Here is a 12,320-nt window from a genome sequence, read left to right on the forward strand (position 1 = left end):
ATCGGCGTTGTGGCGGGTGCAGTGGTGACACCGGGCAATGCCCGCATCGAACTGCTCACACACTGATGTCGACGAGAGCACCGGCACAACAAAGAAAGAGAGGGCAGAGAGAGTGATCAGTTGACGCCAATAATCGAGGAAAAAATGGCCACTATGCCATAGTGCGTTGCCGGTCGGTGTTTTATGCGACAGTGAGAAATGACGGAATCAAAAGGGTGTTTAACCGACGTAGTCGGCTCATTCTTCGAGGGTTGTAGCAGAAGAAGTTGTAGAACACAGAAAGCAATGAACAGACGCGGACGCAGCTGCCCCGTCAACTGATTTCTCTATTGAAGTTCCCGCGCTTTTCATGCCGTCGCAAAATCTCGTCCCTTCTAACTTCCTGGGGCTTCTCTATAAAAACGACTTCTTTTCTTTTCAAGAACACGGACGGTGTGTTTACATACTGCACTGCTGCTTGGCTTACTTCTAATGCTTCGAGATTCTGCTGACGTAACCTGTCGCCACTTATGACCTCTGCAAGTACCGCCTATGCAAATGACGCGTGTGCCAAGTGGGAAAGGGGTAGCGATGAGGACATGGCGAATATTGATGATGCTTACGCAATTGTTGATTTCTCAGTTGCGCCATGTTGCGCCCAGGCCGCCTAGGCAGCCAGGCGCACTGCCTGCTCACCTTTTGGGAGTTGGGCCGCTCATGATTTGAGCTGTTGCAAGAATGCCGATGTGTTACCTGGCGGCCGTGTGCTTGAACACCTAATCGAGCACGGCTAATGGCTGCGCAGTACACAGCGCTAAGTACAGGAAGGTCGAGCTGACGGCCGCATGTAAGGCTACATGTTTGTAACAAAGTATAACCAAAAAGTCCGATACAAATGTCGCCTATGTGTTTGCAATCGTACTAGCCACGTGACGTAGCTCGGTATCGTTGTGTAGAGGAAAAATAAGACGTTGCTGAATCACACATGCGTCGCGTGAATACGTGGCGTCTGGTCTCACAACGCATGACGCTGTGGCATTTACATTTAGCCTCTTACTCGGTGTTCGGACAGAGGTGTCACTGGGCAGTGCGTTAATCCAATCGAGCGGTAGTAATCCGTTTCAGAGAGCTCGCTCTGCCGTACTAGGTAGAATCCATCAATCTTAGACCCATTTTCATCAGGAGTTATAAGGCTTACAATTGCGCCATTGGTTGCACAATTTTGACGGTTGGCCGACTATAGCGCCCCTCCGCGTTCGACCCGTAGGTACCAGAAATGGCGCGAAAAGTCCCGGGAAGCAAGACGGAGGGATACCAGTCTGCGCTCGGCACCTTTGACTACGGTGGGACACAACGAATAGGGAGCCAGCTCGATTGCAAGGCTAGGTCGTAGGACCCCCCGCCCCCCTACTAGCTGAATCGTAAATCAAGCATCGTAACGAAGCTTCGTAACGCGCGAATAAATGTATTCGGTTATGCGTTATTTCTGCGCCTTAGCGCCCACCCGCCTATAACCGCGCACCCGAGGCGTTTCACGCAAACCATTGCAGCTGCGCCCCATAGTACAGCCTGCCCTTTTTAGTATTTTTAAGCTGCACTTTCTTTGTTTAGCCTCCAGGGTTTCCAGTCGCTGCTTCCTGCTGCTGGGTTGGTTGGTATCTCGGTGGATATATTTGGAGATATATGTGCCAAGGTTACACGTGCACCGAATGCAAGTACGAGCAAAGGTGCATAACCTCCACATGCTGACCGACAAAGTAGTGCATGTAAGCGCACCTCTGTTCTGCGTAATAAAACAATATATTCGACATAAAACTTGAAGGTATGCTCCAAAGTACACTGACCTCTCAATAGAATAGCCTAGCGCCACATATTAATGGGATTCCTTGCTGTACTTAATTTTCCTTTATTTAGCCATTTGGTATGTGGCGATGGCTGCGGGCACATTCTTGACCAGCCCTCCACAACGGGTTTGCGCCAAAGTGGCACAACATGTACAGAATCTTTAAATGCAGCAAGTCGTTTGTCATATTTATCTACGCCATACACTTGTCACCACCATTTATCATTCACCAAGCGTCATACAGCGCTTTTCCCCTCGCGACATCACTCCGTGAGCGTCCCAGTCTGTGCATCCACCAGATACAGGGCTTCCACTAGCGCGTAGCTTACGATCGGTGTACGTAATAAGCGTAAAAATATCAAAAAGAAAGAGTTACACGTTATGAACACCAAAAAAACTGCACGCACCGTCGCTAGTTGCATATGATTTAATACATGCCGCTTTGCTGAAGCTTCGCTGCACATGGATTTCAATATGTATGTTGGATCTGCAGAATTTTCGAAAAACAATAGAAATTAGCAGCGCAGGGATGCAGGCATAGGCTTTGAGAGGCGCGCCAGCGATTGATATGCGTTGATATGCGTCGATATACGTTGAAGACGACACGCTGCCCTACATAAGAGGTGCAGGACAATGACAAGGACAATGAAGTACACCAACTGAGTTGTCTCCTCTGTATGCATAAGATTTACGACTAAAGCTCTACAACAACTCGGTTATTTACGTCGTACTCTGTCTAATTCTCCGCGTGACACTAAATTACTGTTATATAAAACTATTGTTCGCCCTATACTAGTATCGTTTGGAATCCCTACAAGCAGTACGAAATAGACAGCGTTGAGGCCATACAAAGGAAAGCCATTAGATTTGTCTACCGCCGTTATAACCACCAGTTCTCACCATCGTCAGTCATGTCCTCACTTAACCTGACATCTCTCGCCGAATAGCGACACGTTAATTCTTTAAATTTTTTTTATGGCATTATTCACTCATCTTGTCGCCTCTCCAGTAATGAATATATCACCTTTGCAAAAATCTCTTCTAGTAGGAGACATCACGCGCTTAACATTACACCATTTTTTGCACGCACTAATACTTTTAAGTATAGCTTCTTCCCTAAAACAATTGAAACATGGAATTCGCTACCAGAAGCCAACCGTTCTCTTCCATTAAATGAATTCTTGTCTGTACTCCCTGAACACTGCACCTGAACTGTCTTTGTCGCCTATTGTATTTCTTTCGTGTATTGTGTTATCCACTCCTGCTATAGCCGCAGCAGGGGCTGCAGTATAAATAAATAAATAAATAAATAAATAAATAAATAAATAAATAAATAAATGATGAATAACCAATGAAATTCGCGCAATACCGTCACGATGTCAATATCTCATCGTAGGTACTTGCTGACCATTTATCGCTTAGCTCGTCACAACACACGTGCGCGCGCAAGACTTTCCGCATCACGAGATGGTATATTCGTGCAATTCATCGAGGCAACAGTCGAACATCTTAGCCCTCTCTTTTCGTCCTCCTCTCCTCACGAATAATAGCCAACGAGAACAGCCCCCTCGTCGTCTCCTTGCCTCTTTATTCGTCTTTTCCCACTCTCTCTTGAGTGTTCATTCTTGTCGCACAACCAGACGCACCTGCTTACTTCTTATTCTGTATTTATTTTGCAACATAAAGCGCTCTGAAAATTCGATTCGTTACTTTATGACTGAATTCTGCGGAAACCTACATGACTCACTGGGTAGCCTACAATTAGAACTCTTTTTTTGTCATGAATTTACTAATCATCTCGGTTATTGCACTTGTGCTGTTTTCTTTTTTTTTTTGGTGTTCAATACTCTGCACTTACGCCACCTAATGGGATACTTGCGGCATTTTTCATGTTATCTTTTATTTAGTATTTCCTGTACTCATCCTTGTTATTCCTTCCTGAAAAGCAGCAGTGATTATAAACGTATTGCTGCACGAAAGCAGCAATGATTATGTTATGGTACCTATCCCCATTATGGGGGACTGGAAGCGTAACCAGCGGTTAAATGGCTGGTGGAGAGGAAACGTGAGAGAAACATTAGGGCAGTGAAAAGGTTGAAATTGTACAAAAGAAATTAAATTAGAAAAACTGCTGCTAGAGACATTTTTTTTTCTCGAAGTAAAACGCATGTTTAATGAAGAGGTAGCAAATTTGAAGGGAATAAATTGTAATATATTTCAGACTGAAATTTTGCATCACATTCATTAATGAATCAGTAAGTTCACGCGATATTCTGCAAGTGTCACAAAGGAACTCGCAGACCGCCACGCACACATTCTGTGGCAGAAATTCACTCTGGATGCCTTGAAGGAGAGAATGTTTGCAGTGTTTTTTTCTCTTGATGGTACATCAATGGCTCGTTAATACAATATGATCAATGCTTTCAGAATCTGTACACATATTGCATAGAGAGAATGGCGCCAGGCCAACCTGCACATAGAAATAAATCCTTAATTTTGTAAGACTGATAACGCCTACACATTTAATATAGTTGCGCCGAGGGATCCTCTCCTAACCCTATTGAAGGGAGACATTACCAGGTATAGTTAAGGGAAATACAATCAAGCTACTTTTGCTAACATTTATTGGCATATTAGGATCGTCAAGCCAATTTTCAAGTATTGATATATATGATTGTAGCATTCTATGCAATGGGCAAATGTCACTCGCTGACACATAGAATGCAACGTCGTCTGCATAAACACACACTTGTAGTTGTCGACGCAATGGAACCGAACTCATAATATTAAAGTAGTCAAATGGGGTCAAGTACGGAACCTTGTGGAAATCCTCCGAACTTATCATATTTTGGCGTCGAAACGCCACTTTGGGAGAAACAGAAAATTCTATCTTTTTGGAATTCCAAAATTCAATTTTTATAACATGGAGGAAAATTCATGCGCTTTGCAATATTCAGGAGAATGACATGCTCCACACAGACGTATGCCGTTGTTGTATCAAGAGTTTCTAACGCTGCATAGTCCGGCCTGTGTCGAGCAAGTTTAATGCCTCCCTCAAGATCAACATGTACGCCCGTCCTGTTCATAGCTTCCGCGCGCGTCTGTTCGTAGTCGTCGCTTTCGTCGGGCTACTGCGGACGTTCTCATTATTGAGGCGTAATATTTGCAGCTGCGGCGCTACGCGAATACACTTGTTCTAAAAAATAGCGAAGAATTTCTAAAATAACTATATTTGGCCTTCATTTGGCAGAACTATCAAAGCTTAAGGCTGCCGATATTATTGCAGAAAAAGATGGAGTCTCAAATAGGTAACTGCACTGAGAAGTCCAAGTCTACCTCTAGAACACTATAGGCTCTTCACCATGAGCTTACTGAACAAGTTAAGACTGATCATTGGAAAATTAACTTTGAGCTCCTAGCGCTAACATAATAAAACATCAAAAATGTTTAGTCTCTGTATTTGAAATCAAGTACGCTATAAACAACGCGTCTCCTTTATTTTGTATATAAATATTGCTAAGACCACAAATTAACCAGATGGACCCACGTCTTTTATTGTTTAAAGTAAATGAATAGAGAAGTGCAGCTCGCGCACTTTGTGATTGTCTCACCGGTCGGGGCGGACTGCTAAAGTGTGTCGCGGCCAAGAAAGAGGACAAACGTCAAGGCAGAAGAGAAGACAGGCTGAACGAAGTCAACACCTAATTAGACAGAAAAGTCAGATAAGAATATGAATAATTAAAGAGTGGTCCAATACACTGCTCCAGGTATCTTGCTCCGTCATAGCGTCGAGTGGAGATTGAGTTCTGGTATAACTTCGTAGCACAAGTGTAAATAGTGGCCGTTATGACGGCGGCGCTGTGTTGGTCCGAGTCATTCGACACGGTGTGACGAGCAATGGACACGGTCGTGGCAGCGGTCTCCTGGGCACCGGGCAGCATTTCCAGTTCCCGCTCATCAGCGTCCATCGTCGAGAATTCCGCGATGGCGGCTTTGCTTCGCCCTTTCCGGTAGGTGGCGCTAATGGCCAGGTATAGCCAGAGCAGCACGAAGATGAGCGCGGCGATCGTGTGACAGGCGCAGAAAAAGCCCACGGCACCTTCCTCCACACGAACTACGCCTGCGCGTGGCTGCTGCTGGGGAGGCAGCTGTATGTAGCCATTCACCACGACCGCGCTGGCGCTGCCCGAGTACAGGGCGGGCTTACCCAGTGGCGCCCTCATTGCGGGTGCCCACAACGACGGCGGCCGACGTTGCAGCGGTAGCTGAGGCCGCCACACTGGAGGCAGGGCGCCAGGATGAGCGTACGAACCGCGGCCCTGGCTTCGGCGTGGCGGCTGTTGTTGCTGCGAGAATAATTGTCCACCGATATATATTGCTAGAATTGCTATTGATAGAATTGGCAAGAATCAGATGTGTGCTTTAAGAGACAAAGCCGGCAATATCATTACTAATATGGATGAGATAGTTCAAGTGGCTGAGCAGTTCTATAGAGATTTATACACTACCAGTGGCACCCACGACGATAATGGAAGAGAGAATAGCCTAGAGGAATTCGAAATCCCACAGGTAACGCCGGAAGAAGTAAAGAAAGCCCTGGGAGCTATGCATCGTGGGAAGGCAGCTGGGGAGGATCAGGTAACAGCAGATTTGTTGAAGGATGGTGGGCAGATTGTTCTGTAGAAACTGGCCACCCTGTATACGCAATGCCTCATGACTTCGAGCGTACCGGAATCTTGGAAAAACGCTAACATAATCCTAATCCTAAAGAAAGGGGACGCCAAATACTTGAAAAATTAGAGACCGATCAGCGAACCGTCCGTTGCCTACAAAGTATTTACTAAGGTGATTGCAAATGGAATCAGGTACACCTTAGACCCGTCAACCAAAGGACCAGGCAGGATTCCGTAAAGGCTACTCAACAATAGACCATATTCACACTAAAAATCAGGTGATAGAAAAATGTGCGGAATATAACCAACCTTGATATATAGCTTTTATTGATTACGAGAAAGCGTTTGATTTAGTCGAAACCTCAGCAGTCATGGAGGCATTGCGGAATCAGGGTGTAGACGAGCTGTATCTAAACATACTGAAAGATATCTATAGCTGCTCCAAAGCCACCGTGGTCCTCCATAAAGAAAGCAGCAAAATCCCAATAAAGAAAGGCGTCAGGCAGGGAGATACGATCTCTCCAATGCTATTCAAAGCGTGTTTACTGGAGGTGTTCAGAGAGCTGGATTGGGAAGAATTGGGGATAGGAGTTAATGGAGAATACCTTAGTAACTTGCGATTCGCTGATGATATTGCCTTGTTTAGTAACTGACCTGGAGAGGCAAAGCAGAAGAGTGGGTCTAAAAATTAATCTGCAGAAAACTAAAGTAATGTTTAACAGTCTTGGAAGAGAACAGCAATTTACAATAGATAACGAGGCACTGGAAGTGGTAAGGGAATACATCTACTTAGGGCAGGTAGTGACGGCGGATCCGGATCATGAGACGGAAATAATCAGAAGAATAAGAATGGGCTGGGGTCCGTTTGGCAGGCATTCTCAGATCATGAACAGCAGGTTGCCATTATCCCTCAAGAGAAAAGTATATAATAGCTGTGTCTTACCAGTACTCACGTACGGGGCAGAAACCTGGAGGCTTACGAAAACGGTTCTACTTAAATTGAGGACGACGCAACGAACTATGGAAAGAACAATGATAGTTGTAACATGAAGGGATAAGAAAATAGCAGATTGGGTGAGGGAACAAACGCGAGTTAATGATATCTTAGTTGAAATCAAGAAAAAAGAAATGGGGGGGGGGAGGCATGGGCAGGACACGTAATGAGGACGGAAGATAACCGATGGTCATTAAGAGTTAAGGAATGGATTCCAAGGGAAGGGAAGCGAAGCAGAGGGCGGCAGAAAGTTAGGTAGAAGTAACACCCGTTCAGAAATCAAAATTTATCTCTTGCAAGTCCCTTATTCGGTATTACGTGCTAAGCTACCCATACGAATCACACCAACCAACTCAAACATTTGCGTTATTCTACTAGCGATAAAGGCGGCGCGGAAATGTGACATGTCTGTCGAAGTGAAGAACAGCGATCGAATAACGGATGTGATCCGCAGCCAGCGTTTCGACAAGAAGCTTTGCCTTTCCGACAACAGTGACGAAGGCAAGTTCCCTTTTGGGAACACTGGCTCCACAGAGGATGTCGTGTTCGACGAGCGCCGATTACTTCCAAGTGTCCGCCTTTCTGCCAATGTGCGCGGTGTGCGTAGAAGTAGAACACCCGCTTCGCGTGCAAGAGGTCCGTGGTTTGAATCCCGGTGCCGCGCAATTTTCCACCGGATTTTAAAAAAATCCGCGTGTCGATAACATTGCACAAACAGGCCTGGAGTGTGTCCTGATCCCGGTGACCAGAACCGTTAACGCATTCCCTCACCAGAGCTGGATTGGCCACCCTGGTGCTGTACTTGGCCACAACCTCCTCTATGAACACGACAATCAAACCCCGGCCCTCAGTCCCCAACAGGTGTGAAGCAACTGACCACAGCGGCGGTGAGAACTGCGACGCAGCAGAGGGTGCTAGGAATCCCTGGCTACCGAGAGGCCACCATTGAAACATGAACCTGGTAACGTTTAACGCTAGAACGTTATCTAGTGAGGCGAGTCTAGCAGTGCTATTGGAGGAATTAGAGGGCAGTAAATGGGATATAATAGGGTTCAGTGAAGCTAGGAGGCCAAAAGAAGCATATACAGTGCTAAAAAGCGGGCACTTCCTGTGCTACCGGGGCTTAGCGGAGACGCGACAACTAGGAGTCGGATTCCTGATTAATAGGAATATCGATGGTAACATACAGCAATTCTATAGCATTAGCGAGAGGGTGGCAGGTCTTCTTGTGAAACTTAATGAGAGTTACAAAATGAAGGTTGTAAAGGTCTACGCCCCTACATTCAGTCATGATGACCTGGAAGTCGAAAGCTTCTATGAAGACGTGGAATCGGCGATGGGTAAAGTCAAAACGAAATACACTATACTGATGGGCGACTTCGATGCCAAGGTAGGCAAGAAGCAGGCTGGACCCAAGGCAGAGGGGGAATATGGCATAGGCACTAGGAATAGCACGTGAGAGTTATTAGTAGAGTTTGCGGAACAATAATATGCGGATAATGAATACCTTCTTCCGCAAGCGGGATAGCCGAAAGTGGACGTGAAGGAGCCCGAACGGCGAGACTAGAAATGAAATAGACTTCATACTCTGCGCTAACCCTGGCATCATACAAGATGTGGACGTGCTCAGCAAGGTGCGCTGCAGTGACCATAGGATGGTAAGAACTCGAATTAGCATAGACCTGAGGAGGGAACGGAAGAAACTGGTACATAAGAAGCCAATCAATGAGTTAGCGGTAAGAGGGAAAATAGAGGAATTCCGGATCAAGCTACAGAACAGGTATTCGGCTTTGACTCAGGAAGAGGACCTTAGTGTTGAAGCAATGAACAACAATCTTGTGGGCATCATTAAGAAGTGTGCAATAGAAGTCGGTGGTAACTCCGTTAGACAGGATACCAGTAAGCTATCGCAGGAGACGAAAGATCTGATCAAGAAACGCCAATGTATGAAAGCCTCTAACCCTTACAGGTAGAATAGAACTGGCAGAACTTTCGAAGTTAATCAACAAGCGTAAGACAGCTGACATAAGGATAGAATTGAAAATGCCCTCAGGAACCGAGGAAGCCTAAAAGCAGTGAATAAAAAACTAGGAATTGGCAAGAATCAGATGTATATGTTAAGAGACAAAGCCGCCAATATCATTACTAATATGGATGAGATAGTTCAAGTGGCTGAGGAGTTCTATAGAGATTTATACAGTACCAGTGGCACCCACGACGATAATGGAAGAGAGAAAGTCTAGAGGAATTCGAAATCCCACAGGTAACGCCGGAAGAAGAAAAGAAGGCCTTGGAAGCTATGCAAACGGGGAAGGCCGCTGGGGAGGATCAGTAACAGCAGATTTGTTGAAGGAAGGTGGGCAGATTGTTCTAAAGAAACTGGCCACCCTGTATACGCAATGCCTCATGACTTCGAGCGTACCAGAATCTTGGAAAAACTCTAACATAGGTTCAGTAATGGTCCAGAGATATAAACGCCGTGGTGCGGCTCGGTGGATAAGGGGTTCCGCTGCTGAGCACGAAGTGGCGCGTTCAGTTTCTTGCTGCGATAATTTGAATCCGGGTTCATTTTGAAACAACTCTACGGAAATGTAAGAAACGCCCGTGCCCTTGAATTTGTGTGCAGTTTAAACAACTGTAGGTGGTATAAACGATAACGATGCCGTCCACTACCGCGTAGCTCATAACCCCCTACCTGACGACTCTCTCTATTTCTGGGTGACACTCCCGAACTCCTGCCAACAATCCCCATTGCACGGACACGGCCATAAACCTACCAGAGATTACACCATATCATACGCAAAAAATAATAAAAAAGAACAGCGTCACGCAGCACAGCCGCATCGAATCCTTCTTATGAGCTAGGACGCTAGCCGAAGTGAGACTTAAATGCGCGGCCGGTGTAGGTACAGTGAAGGCTTAACTGAATTCGCTTCGGATCGACAGCTGTGTAGGGGAATGCGTTGCATAATGACAGTTTTTTGGGTCAGCTTCGCGGCTGTAGAATATTGTTACGCGGTGAAGTCTGTTGCTAGCGGGAAGGAGCCACTTTCAAAAGACACTCCCCCCGTTCCTTAACTACGCACGTGCGCACATGCGGTATGCGATCAGAATAGGAGCCGCGGGAAGTTTATAACTGTACTAACAGCCATTCATCGCTATGTTTCTGACGTTTCTCTCAACTGGAAATCAAAAACAGCGTTTCATTTTCTTTGACGTCGTCGTCTTGCTCCCCTCTCATTTTTAGAATGCACACACTCACGGGAACAGCACGCATTTTCAGACTGCACTATCATAGGGATTGGCCGACATTTTTATACATCACTATTCTCGAGCTGGGCAGTCCAGTAACACGATACGGAAAGGCGCGGTAACTTGCTGAGAGAGTAATTGTCAATAAATTTGAAAATAACGAGACAATTTGCTTTGAAACCACACAACAACTGCCTTGCTTTCGTTGCTTCAAGTGTGAACAAAATGTGACGGATTTCTGCGTAACCTGCACGAAACGCTGCTACCTACATGCATTCCAGAGAGTTCAGTTAATTCTTCAGAAAAGTAAATGACAGGCAAATGCTTGCACATTCCACTCTGTTGCTTTTTAGTCTATTTGGCGCTGTTCAGTATTGTCTCAGAGTTTTTCCACACCGCCGAACTTATGGGCTTCATAAACAGCGCTTAATGGATCAGGCTGTCCAGAACGAAAGCTACCTCGATCAAATTTCAAGTAAAGCGGCCAGCTAACTCACCTCTGCCTGAGGCTGGTCTTCAGCAGCGACCGCGTGGTGCGACTCGAAAGTCACAGGCAACACGCGTAGGTGCTCGTCCGTCTGCTCGACCGCTTCGGGAACGGCGGCTGTTGCCCTAATCTGCTTGGCCCCCGCCCTGTGCTCCCGGCCTGCGGTCTTGTGCTTCGAAATCTTGGCCCGATGCGCAGCGGCCATGGTGCCTGCTGCACCCGTCGCCAGGTGGGCATGCTCTTGCAGCGGCGGCGTGAGAAGCACGTCTGTAGGTTTGGGCACTGCTGCAGCTGCAAATCTTGCGCCAGGATCTTGGGCAAGCAGTCCCGGAACGGGAGCATCTGGCACCGCTGTCGCCCCACGCTGCAGCACTTGCGGTAGAGACTCTTTCCTCTCGCCCCTTGCAGCGAGGGCGGCAGGTTGTGGAGGCTGTGCTCCTGCACCTGTGGGGCCTTGCTTTGCAGCCATCTCACTGCATATGATTTACACTTGTCTTCTTTTCAGGAACGGCGGTCCTGCAAATATTGCTGGCTTCTTCTTCCTCTCTCTCGAATGTCACGCGCACACGAAGGAAATTGATGATGGCTGGAAAAATATCGGTGTGCTTGGCAAACGGTTTCTGCCGGAGGACTTCCCACGGGGGATCTCCAACGGCTTGAAACTCCTCAGGACTTCAATAAAGTTCTTGACTGACTGACTGACTGACTGACTGACTGTGCTTGGAAAATCAGTTAAGTAGAAAGAAGACTGGGAGGGTATAAAGAGCTTCAATAAACGTCTGCGGTCTGCATTCACAAAAAAAACCACTTTCGCCATAATTCTTATCCACAAAGACATAATGAGCAACGTTCTACACCAATAATTAGGAGGTAGCAGTCGTCGTAATAAAGCTAAATATTAGATATCGAATAAAGATAGCACAAGCCTAAGTTCCAACCTCTAGTGAGGGTGATGAAGAAAAACAACAGTTTGATGAGGATGTTTAATTAGCCATGACCTTGTCTGTGCCTGAGCTACCCAACACTGCTACTGGTCAAGTAGCTGGCGGTTTTCCTTTAATCTGTGTCTTTTACGTGATTGTCTTTGACCAT

General features: G+C 46.3%; 1 protein-coding gene across 1 annotated transcript; it reads right to left on the reverse strand.

Annotated features, from left to right (window-relative positions):
- Positions 1-646: 646 nt before the first annotated feature.
- LOC142570646 (uncharacterized) lies at positions 647-11,697 on the reverse strand. Its single transcript, XM_075679007.1, has 3 exons — positions 11,239-11,697; positions 5,649-6,168; positions 647-675 (listed from the first exon to the last, which is right to left on the reverse strand). Exons 1-3 carry the CDS (start codon positions 11,695-11,697, stop codon positions 647-649), a joined length of 1,008 nt encoding a protein of 335 aa, XP_075535122.1.
- Positions 11,698-12,320: the final 623 nt, after the last annotated feature.

This window comes from Dermacentor variabilis, chromosome 2, assembly GCF_050947875.1.
Source record: "Dermacentor variabilis isolate Ectoservices chromosome 2, ASM5094787v1, whole genome shotgun sequence".
NCBI lineage: Eukaryota > Metazoa > Arthropoda > Arachnida > Ixodida > Ixodidae > Dermacentor > Dermacentor variabilis.

What these genes read in the sequence shown, in the direction of transcription:
- LOC142570646 (XM_075679007.1), bottom strand. Translation starts at nt 11,697, where the DNA reads ATGGCTGCAAAGCAAGGCCCCACAGGTGCAGGAGCACAGCCTCCACAA. An exon ending in AAGACCAGCCTCAGGCAGAG is followed by an intron (nt 6,169 to 11,238) that starts GTGAGTTAGCTG and finishes TTATTCTCGCAG; the next exon opens with CAACAACAGCCGCCACGCCG. An exon ending in AACGGCCACTATTTACACTT is followed by an intron (nt 676 to 5,648) that starts GTGCTACGAAGT and finishes AACTCCCAAAAG; the next exon opens with GTGAGCAGGCAGTGCGCCTG.